This window comes from Cryptomeria japonica, chromosome 3 (assembly GCF_030272615.1).
Source record: "Cryptomeria japonica chromosome 3, Sugi_1.0, whole genome shotgun sequence".
NCBI lineage: Eukaryota > Viridiplantae > Streptophyta > Pinopsida > Cupressales > Cupressaceae > Cryptomeria > Cryptomeria japonica.
The window spans coordinates 759706077-759717078 of record NC_081407.1 but is presented as its reverse complement, the minus strand read 5'-3'; the positions used below and the strand labels follow the sequence as shown (position 1 = coordinate 759717078).

At 33.3% G+C, this 11002-nt stretch overlaps 1 protein-coding gene across 1 annotated transcript; it reads left to right on the top strand.

Moving 5' to 3' along the window:
• The first annotated feature begins 2055 nt into the window (after window positions 1-2055).
• On the top strand, window positions 2056-4126 carry LOC131874362 (probable pectate lyase 18). The gene is made up of 5 exons (XM_059217699.1): window positions 2056-2222; window positions 2654-3284; window positions 3485-3588; window positions 3699-3837; window positions 3920-4126. Exons 1-5 carry the CDS (start codon window positions 2056-2058, stop codon window positions 4124-4126), a joined length of 1248 nt encoding a protein of 415 aa, XP_059073682.1.
• Window positions 4127-11002: the final 6876 nt, after the last annotated feature.

Here is an 11002-nt window from a genome sequence, read left to right as displayed (position 1 = left end):
TTAAGATTTCTCGACATCTTTGCGTTGGGCCAGGTATTCTTCATGCCAAGAAGAGTTTCAGGGGAGTGTAAAGATTTGTGGTTGGGTAGATATGTTCTTCGATGATGCTCTCACCCAATGTGTGCTTGTTGGAGATAGTGTCTCGTGAGTTCCTGTTAGGGTTACCTTAATTTTTGTACTCTTCGTAATTGACCTTTTGAAGCTATGTAAAGGAAATTGTTTCCTTATGATAGGGCTTGTCAATGGCTTTTGTACTTAAACATCATGTTTCCATTCTAATATATTTGAACGTGTTATTTTAAATGTTTTAGAATAATGCTTATTTTATGCTATATCATTATTTTAATAATATGGAGGTCCTTATAGTTTGAAATTATTATTGTCTCAAAACATTAAAAAATATCAAAATTGACACATTACTAAATCATGTGAATGGACATTGATATATTCAAAGCAATTTCACTTGTATTTGGGTTTGCTTCATGTAAGATAAACAAATTTACCAAATATTTAATATATTTTCCATGTCAGTACATATAAGAGGCATTTTTATAATTTATTATTTTTGTATTTATAATTTAATAACAAGTCATCTAGTGTAAAAATGTTGTAATAATAAGAGGTGGTAGAAAATTTCGATAGAATTTATGATATAAGGACTCATGTTCAACTTTAATATTATTTTATGTGGCATGGAAAGTGAGATGTCTACTTCTAAAAATGGTTTACAAATCCAATCACATAGAACTATTTGGACTTTTGTTGATGCTATTTAAATGATTTTTATTTGATAAAAAAATAAATCTCACATAATTAATTACTCCATCTAATAGTAAAAAACTATAAGTATTAAAAAGCCTTCTATTATTCACAGCTCCTTTTTATAAGTAAGATCTACACAATTAGAAGTTCTAGAAATGAATGATCTTATTAGATCAAAATAAATAACAATTAGTTCACCATTCATACTTCTTACAAAAGCCTTCTCACTATTAAGTTGTGTGTGTCATACAATTCAATAGAATTAAAAGCTGAATTAATGCACAAAAATGTTCCAATAGTATCATATGTCTTTATTATTTTTAAAAGTTGAATATTTGGTTTGATTAAATATATATTTCAGGTTGAGCTAGCCATCCAAACTAAAAACATATAATGATTCAACATATTATTTAAAAGTTCATATTATTAAATTGATATGATGTAGAATTAGAAATAATCAATCTTTATAAACTTATAACCTTAAATTAATATATAAATATGTCTATTATACCTAAGTATCCTCGTGACGTCACACATAGCAAATAAAACTCCAATTATTTTCACTTCGACCTATCTTTCTCTAACGTAATCATCCATTCATTATGTTTTATTGCGTTAACATAAAGAAGTTTATCCTACAAATATACATTTACAATCTATTAAGTTTCGATATGTTAGATTCTTTGGAATTCTAATTTTTTCCACGATAAAAAAAATGAAGAGCGCGGGAACCATGTGAGCGCGGGAACAACATGCGAGAATTTTATACCAAACTTGGTCGCCCATCCCCGTGCAAATTACGGAAGAGGAAAGTCATTTATAACCAAAGACAAACATACTTGTGGGCCATATCACCTTTGCCAATGTTTCTCATGTTTTAATGTGAAACCCAAAGAAGTGTTACTACCGAATAACTCAATGGAGTCACCATGGAAAGCAGACACGGATAAAATGCGGCGTCCACCACATCCATGAAAGTTTCTATATCTATGTTTTTCAAATAGATTTGGAGAAAACTCTCAATTCAGAAAAACGTCGGAGTAAACATTCTAAGAAACGTTGGAGGAATGCTCTATCACATCATTACTCACTATTGTTTATGAGTCAAGCGCTATAGTCATGTGCATTACCACCGTAATAATCGCACTGAGATAACGTGCACACAACAATTTTTCAAACGTCGGGGTCAAGATTCCCCCTTCTCTACAGATTTTGCACATGATGATTTTGTATATAAGATAGCCCAAAGCCATAGCATGTAATACAACCATTGCAGGTTTTCTCCTATCCAAAATGGCGAGCAGACAAGCCTTACAGCCATTGTTTCTTCTTCTTGCTGTCTTTTTCATCAAGTTAGTAATGGTGGAATCAATAAGAACCCCCTTCAATATGACTAAGGCTGAGAATAGTGATAAATATCATGTTGAGAAGCCGGAGCTTGTAGTTCAAATGGTAGAAAGGTAACCATTTCGCCTTTCAGATGATTTAGAAATTTTAGAGAATTTATTTATGGTAGTATAGAAATGAAATCCAATATCTTATTGAATTTAGTACATTAGTATGAAATCTTAAATGACAAGGTTTATTATAAATGTTCTATTTATTCTTATGCTGTTCCTCGACGTTTTCTTCACTGTAATTTCTATAATACTATTCTCGTAACTGTAGTTGGTATGCAGCAGTTATAGAACAAATTTCTATCACCCATATCATCATGCCATTGGATAATTAACAATTGTCGTCGTTGAGACAGATTCAATGAAAGAAAATTCACTACAGAAAAGATATTTAAGTCAGTTCAATTAAGAGAATTTCGAAGTCCTAGCATTTTTTTATAGCTAGCATATATTACAGACAGTTGAGATTATTTACTTCAAGAACTATTGTGCAGGAGTTTAAATAATTCGAAAAGAAAGCTGAGCTCGTGCGAAACGGGGAACCCCATCGATGACTGTTGGCGTTGTGATCCTAACTGGGTTAACAACCGAAAGAGACTGGCTGATTGTGCCATCGGATTTGGCAAAAACGCCATTGGAGGTAAGAATGGCAGATTTTATATAGTTACAGATCCAAATGACGATGACCCGGTCAATCCTCGACCTGGCACTCTGCGGCACGCTGTTATTCAAACCGAACCTCTCTGGATTATTTTCCAAAAAGATATGGTTATTCAGCTCAAGGAGGAGCTTATCATGAACAGTTATAAGACTATTGATGGTAGAGGTGCCAATGTTCATATAGCAAATGGAGCTTGCATTACAATTCAGTATGTGACCAATATTATCATTCATGGAGTTCATATCCACGACTGTAAACCTGCGGGAAACACAAATGTTAGGAGCTCCCCGACACATTATGGGTTTAGAACCAAGAGTGATGGAGATGGGATTTCCATCTTTGGATCAAGCGCAATTTGGGTTGACCACTGTTCATTGTCAAGTTGCGCAGATGGATTGATCGACGCCATCATGGGTTCCACTGCTATAACCATTTCAAACAGCTTTTTCACTCACCATGACAAGGTGCTCAAAACTGCTTTTTTGGTCTTCCATAAATATACTTTTCTTTGAAATTAGGTTTCACAATTGTATTTTTTATCCGAGGATTTTAGGGTAGGGTATTAAAAGCCTATTACTTGACTTGAACGAAAAAAATGTGAGTATTTATTAAATTGTCGATAGAACGCTATTTCTCAAGTCCAATATTTATTGGCTTTTTCCAGGTGATGCTCCTAGGACACAGCGACGCCTACAACGAGGACGTCAAAATGCAAGTAACAGTTGCTTTCAACCACTTTGGAGAAGGGCTTGTTCAACGTATGCCCAGGTGTGAATAGAATTTTGTAACAAACTGTATTCCTTGCACAAAGACCACGAATATACAGCTTGCTGAAGTTTATTTGCTCAAGTCTTTAAGATATTAACGTTATGATGCAGATGTCGACATGGATACTTTCATGTGGTGAACAATGATTACACCCACTGGGAAATGTATGCAATCGGGGGAAGTGCAAACCCCACCATTAACAGCCAAGGCAACAGATTCCTTGCTCCTGATTATCGATTCCACAAGGAGGTAAAAGACCTGTACAACTCATGTCTCTTATATCTTTGGTATTCAACGGTTGTAGTATAGTTATAGTATGGGTAATGTGCAGGTTACAAAGCACCAAGATTCAACAGAAGGCAACTGGAGATCAGTGGGAGATCTTATGTTAAATGGGGCATTCTTCACAGCATCAGGGGCTAAAGAATCCTCAAGCTATGCCAAAGCTTCGAGTATGGCGGCAAGACCTTCCTCTATTGTGGGCTCTATCACTGCAAGTTCGGGTGTTCTCACCTGCAGAAAAGGTTCCAGCTGTTAGACCAAATGCGTGCATTATAGACAAATTCTTAGGAATCCCTCAATTCTGTTACTTTGCAAGCATGAGCACACGGAATGAGGCTTCTTAGTTATTTTAGTTTTGGTTGCCGAGACTCTCTTGTCATCTTTCACTAAAGACGAATATATGGAAAATATCGAATAATATTTTTCTCAAATTTGAAGTGTAGTGGTAGAACGTCAAGCCAGTGTTTGTTTATATTATCTCGATTGTCACTTAAAAACATTTCTTAGGTAAATCTCACAAGAACTGCAACATAGAGATAGGAAATAGTTGAATTTATGTTCATACCAGTAATTCAAAAAACTAATTTATGCAAATGTTTCTTGAAACTATGAACACACCCGGTGTAATTGTATACGACGCAACTAAATATATTCACTTGCATGGGGAATTATTAACCTTTTAAGTTAATTATGTGATTGTAGATTAATTTTATATTATACATGTCTAATTTGTAACTCTAGACCTTATCTATCACAATATATACTTTTTCTCTTTGATTTGCTAGATTCTATACTCCTCATTGATTATTAAGGACTTGGTATATTTATAACTACATCATAAAGATAGTGAAATAATCAATGGTCATGTTCTCCTACTCCCTTAATTAGAATAGTTTTTTGATTGTGATAAAGATACTTAGATGTTGATTTTGATACAATATTTTTATTCTATTTAAAGTTCCAAATGAAAATGTTCATAAGTTCATTCTATATACGAATAAGTCAATGATTGCTTAATGGTCAATTAATGTCTTTAAATTTGAAGCCCTGCTAGATAATTCCATGTTTTACAAACTCAACTCCCAATGACTACGAGGAAAGAGGAGAATTTTAAAATTTGAAACAAATTTATTTTTCCTTAAAATTCAAGCCAAGCAAGATCAATCCTCAATGCTACAAAAATGGTCCGTTGTAAAAAGATATATAATACAATGATCATGGGTAAATGTATGCAAATATAGGACAAAAACTAATGGGAATGCATGAATATAAATATAGGTAGGATATAGATAAGGATGGATATATATTGATGTATGGAAATAGGAGTAGGAGAACATAGATTGAAATTAGGGAAGGTGCCAAACTTATTAAAAATGGTTTTTGCATGCCAAAAATATTTTTTCTTTCTAGTGACTGAAAAATGAGTTTCTAATGCAAAATTTAAAATGGCTCCTGTAAAAGTTTTTAGATTTTAACATTTGATTTCTAATTTTGTCCTCCAAGCTTTGATGTTTTTGAAAAAAAAGTCAATTGTGACTTTATCCAACCTTTTGGATGCTTTGGAAATGTTGAAAATTCTGCCAAAATTACCTAAATGCTACAATCACGCAAACCTCCCAAGAATATAACTATGCAAAGTAGATTATAGGGATGCTTATTCTTTTGTTAAGTTGTACTTATTATTAGGGCTATGCAAGGATGTAGGAGAAGAGAATACTTGGTTTTTTAATATTATAGCTATCAGTTAGTCTCAAATCTATAAAAGCCAGATATTAAAATTAACTGTACTAGACAACAAGTTCCAGTACCATGTTAGATTCTTTGGGAAGTGACAATCGGGCTAGAATCTCGTGTCTGACCTAGATCATGTGCGACTACAGTTAATAGATAATCGAATATCAAATAGTAGAGCCAAAATCTGAAATGAAAGAACAATATAGACAATGCAAGAGAACTTGAGAATACTCTTCATACGCTCACCAAGCTACCAATAGGTGCATTAACTCCTACTACCCATAAAATATGGGAAGTTTTACCTACTTGATAAATGTCAAAATATGTAGCATAACCTCCTTAAGTGAAGATAGAAAAGAAGTTATAATTAGTGGCATAAAAGCCAAAAGAGGGTGAGAAAATTAATTACCCTATAACCTACTAAAGGTAAGAACAAACTCGTGGTTATGGAAGGAGGCACAACAAGCCAAAAGGGAGTGTGTGACTCAATTACTCATGTGTTAGAAAGTGGTACATGTAGATTATGTATTTTTCCATGTTTATTCACATTAACCACTCCTAATAAACCAAAGAAAGATTAAATAATATTTGTAGGAAAAAGAATAACGCCTAACAACTACTATGTGGTAAAAGGCAAGGTTTCATTAGCATATAAATTGAAGCAATACTTATATGGTGTCCAATGATCTCCAAAATTATGGTTTCAAAAGTTTAATTCATATGCTATGTATTATAATCTAGTGTATTTCCTAATTATGTTGGTTGCCTATATAGTTGGTCAGATATTGGACTTTGGTTTTGGTGGGGTTGGTTTTATGTACTAGATGGTAGTCATCGGGGTGCCGATAATTGTTTCTTTTTTCCCCTATTTTTTGTGTTATGTTGTTTATAGACTTTACTTTCTACTGTATTGGGCGTTGGGCCCCTTAGCAACTATTTAATTATTAAAAATTAAACTTTATGATGGTAATCAATCTCTTTTTATCAATTTATGCATAGATCATTTGTTGATATTTGGTAACAATGAATGGATGATTAGAGATATGGTATATAAAATTTCAATACATTTCAACATAAACAATTAGGGGTTCCTATATGCATCCTAGGCATTGAAAAGAGAGAGAAATAAGAAATGTTTGATTGGGATAGACTAAGTATGTTGAATTTGTGTTGTAATATTTTAGTATGCAGAATTATATGCTAGTAAATGTTTCTATTTTCTTGGGTACTAAGTTATTAGTTAAGTAATATATACGTCTTCACCGTTAAATGTAGAGTATATATTGCATGTTCCTTACACTAGTCTACTTCATATTCTAATTTATGTTATATTTTACATAAAGCTAGACATTGGTGATGTAATGGGAGCCTTGGGATTATTATATGGCTAATATTGGCATAGAGCATTGAACAACAATTAAGAGAGACTTAAGGTGAATGCAGAACACTATAAATTATTATATCTTCTACTATGGTGATTACTCACAAGGGATTGTTGACTTAGATTTGACAGGAGATGTAGATCATAAAATATCTACTAGTGGCTATTTCTTTAGCCTATTTAGTGTTTCTATTACTTGAATGAGCAAGTGATGGGTTGTAGTCATTTATCCATTGTAGAGGTATAGTACATGACAATTAGTAATGCCTGTAAGGAGGTGAGTTGGTTTTAGAGTTTTTGTTGAATTGTTGGCCTTATTCAAGCAATAGTTTAAACTCAATGTGAGAGTCAAGGTGTCATTAGCTTGGCCAAAACCCAATTTTTTGTGTATAAATGAAGCATATAGATGCACAATACCATTTTTCTCATCACATGGTGGAGGATAGTGGATGATGATTGAAAATGATGACTCTTTGGTGATTGTTTTAGATGATTTGATGAAGCATGTAAGCACAAATAACATTAGATGGTGTAATAAATATAATGGCCTCATAGTCCTTAATACTTAGATGCTAATATTCCCTTTATGCTTTTGCAAGGTATTTGAAATAAGTGGGAGAATTCTAGAAAACCATTGTCTCAACCATATTTTGTTCATATCTAATTATTTAATAGTTAAATTTTACATGTATTTTTGTTATCACTGTTAGTGTGTGGTATGTTTCTACTATCATATTCGTGTTAGACTTGTACCAGCCACTTAGAATTGGACAAGATCTAACCTTATAGTTCTATATCAAAGGTAAAATCAGCTAAATTATGCAAGTCGCTTGGAAAAGAGGGGTATATTAACTTGAATGGCCTTCCTAAAGGTCCTTAATTTTGAACTTTTACCAAATAAGTGAGTACCAGCAATCGAAATTTGACTACTTCAGCATCGTGATTATTTCATTATGCATGCTTGCCTTCCATCCCCAACTAATAAATATACGCAGATTGGAGGACGTGCATGAATTTACTCATGAGATTTCATGGTCTACATTACCGTCACGCACGGAGTGCATTGGACTATTATTTTTATTCCTTTAATTCTTCTAAGCATACTTTCATCAAGATTTTATTTGCTTTTGGAAACGAGGTTGTACTAGCCTTCCAGCGTACAAATAATGTAATGGCCCCATGCAAATTCGTGTGGCTGCAAAAACTTTTCTTTTTATTTCAAAACTACATTTAGATTTGTGATACGAAAATAATTTTAGTTGATGAGGGATGGAGGAGACCACCAACTATAAGGAAATGTGGATCCCATGTCCCACGATGAAGTCAAAAGCTACATGTGCTATATGGAGTTCATTCTAATCTTTTATCATCGAACAACATAGCAAAAACAACCATGCAGAACAGATTGTTGTAAAATCCATGTGCCTTTTTTTCAACACACAAGAAATTTGTTATTTGTGAAAAAGCATGGAGATACTCTTCAAGTGCGCACACATAACATCGAGAGTCGGCCTTAATTAAAGTTTGACGTAGATGGTCAATGTCTCATACCCATCTTGACTATGACCAGTTGAATTGTTGCAAAGCATGTTGTGAGGTCGGTATTAAGCTTCTTTGTATTTACCAAATTTAAAGAATATAAACTAGAGTTGGATTTAGTATAGTTGGCGCGTTATATTTTATGGAGGTTGCAGAGGAGCTGGTGATGCTTGGTAGAATATCAGGCCAGTGGTAGTAATGGGACTTCTTTTTCTATGTGAGACGCATGATATCCTTGTAGTTCTTGGGCTGCCTTAGAGATCTGGACGTGGCAACAGGTTCTTGTTGAATTGGCCTTCAAAATGTAACAGGCTATTCAGTTATTTATGGACTGGGTACGGGAATGGAACCTCTGTGCTATCAGGGTCAGTCGGTTTGAGATCTATGTAAAGATTTCATTAGAAGTAAAACAACAGGCATGAAGGATGAAAACTGGGTTGTCTTAGATAGTTAATATAGTAATCTTATTTGGCTATGTCTGGGAAATTTATTGCTCCTCAATGTTGTACATGAATCCTCTACAACCCCTTTTTATAAAGTTAGGAAATTTGTACCACACCATATCGTTGGTGAACAAGCATCTTCTATGTAAGTAGTATTATTTGAGGGTTGTTGATATGGATTAAGTTGTTGAGCACTTTAATTCATTTAACACTATTGTAAACAAAAGATGGAGGAAGAAGTTATAGGAATGGTCTTATGACATTCTTTTCTACACATATGGAGCAATCTATTGATGAACATTTGAAGCACTACTTTAAATTTTGTGCTTGATGAGGTAATGTCTTCTCTTCTCCCAAATGGTCTTTCATAGAAAGAATAGTACAAGTGGCATAGCTTTCTTTATTGGTGATAGCCTTATATCATGGTTGAGCTAAAATAAGGATTTTGTATCTTAGTCTATGGTAGAAGCAAAATATATTGCAATAGTTTCTTGTTGCATTTAGGTTTTATAGATAAAAAAAGACATTGTAGCAGATGGAGATTGAATTTGAAGAACCCATGCCAATCCTTTGTTACAATACAAGTACTATAAACATTTCAAATGATTGGGTAACACATTCACGGAAAAACCCATATCTCAATTAAGTATCACTATCTAAGAGAGAAGGTTGCAAGGAAACAAGTGAAGATAGAATATGTTGAAACAAAGGAGAGATCATTACAAAACCTTTTCGAAAGGAGACAATTTAATATCTTGGGTAGAATTTGGTAGTGGTATCGCCCCCCTCTTAAATGAAGACGAAGTTAGTATATGTTGAGGAGGAGTGTTGACTCCTCACTGCAAGTAGTCTTGGTGGTATTGTGAAAAAAATTACAAAAGGTATTAGTAGATTAATTTTTCCTTGAAGACCAAGAATCAAAGTGGATATTTGTCATTGATGTCAAAGTGGGAGAAAGGAAGCCAAAATTCTACACCATTTGGGGAAGAAAGGATTGAGAGAGAGAGAGAGAGAGAGAGAGAGAGAGAGAGAGAGAGAGAGAGAGAATGAAAGTCCAATTACAAGAGCACAAAGCCAAACTTGAGAAGAATGAAAGTCCAATTACAATGGAAGCAAATTTTCTACACAAGGGGAGCCCCTAATTTCCATTACAAGGAGTATTTTATTAGTAGCATTTTTCATGTTTGGAACCAATGACAAAGGAGGAGATTGTTGAAATTTATATTTTCATTAAATTCAAAGGAGGTAGTTAAGGTTTTTGTATAAATTATCATTATGTTACCCTCAATATCCAGTTTTCAAAAATTACAATAATTTTAATTAATATTATGTCATATCAAATAATTATTGATCTAGATAAATAGAGTCAAGTTATGTTAAATACATCATTCAATATAGTATGTCACTAGTATCATCTTAATCAATTTTTTATTGTTGAAGGATTTGGAAGTATTTGTGATGTGTATATGAAGTTCATTCCTCAAAAACTATATCCACTAGCACATTATTTTATACCACATTCTACCATAGTTATATTTTGAGGCTTGTATGTTGGAAGATAAATATGGCTACACACAAAGACAAGTCTATTCAAGTTGCAAAGGTGGAATTCAATAACATGAAAAGTTAGGGTCAACATTATGCTCATAGAGATCACTTCACAATATATTATGAATTTTTTTATGAATGGGTCAAATTATTGCACTATGAACCAACTATAGGAAGCATGTGAAAGTGTACTAGGACCAACTAATTATTCTTCATAAAGAATAGCATCATCCAACTCTTGAAGTAGCATGTTGGATCTTGGTTTAAGCCTTTTATATGTTTGGTCTAAAGTATGCATGTGTCAAATGTGTGAATGTTGTAAATAAGTTATAAGATGAGTTGTGATTATATATAATGTAGGGATGTATAAGTGTAATTGGATTCATTTAAAGAGTAATTCTTGCTAGTAGAACTAATAACCATCGCAAAAGTTGTGTAAGTTGTCAACTAAATTTTAGGTTAAGTGGGCAAAATCAATTGAAGGTCT

Excerpts from the sequence above, each read along its gene's own strand:
- LOC131874362 (XM_059217699.1), top strand. The coding sequence starts at position 2,056 with ATGGCGAGCAGACAAGCCTTACAGCCATTGTTTCTTCTTCTTGCTGTC. Across the intron at positions 2,223-2,653 it reads GTAGTTCAAATGGTAGAAAG|GAGTTTAAATAATTCGAAAA; the intron begins GTAACCATTTCG and ends ACTATTGTGCAG. Across the intron at positions 3,285-3,484 it reads TTTTCACTCACCATGACAAG|GTGATGCTCCTAGGACACAG; the intron begins GTGCTCAAAACT and ends GGCTTTTTCCAG.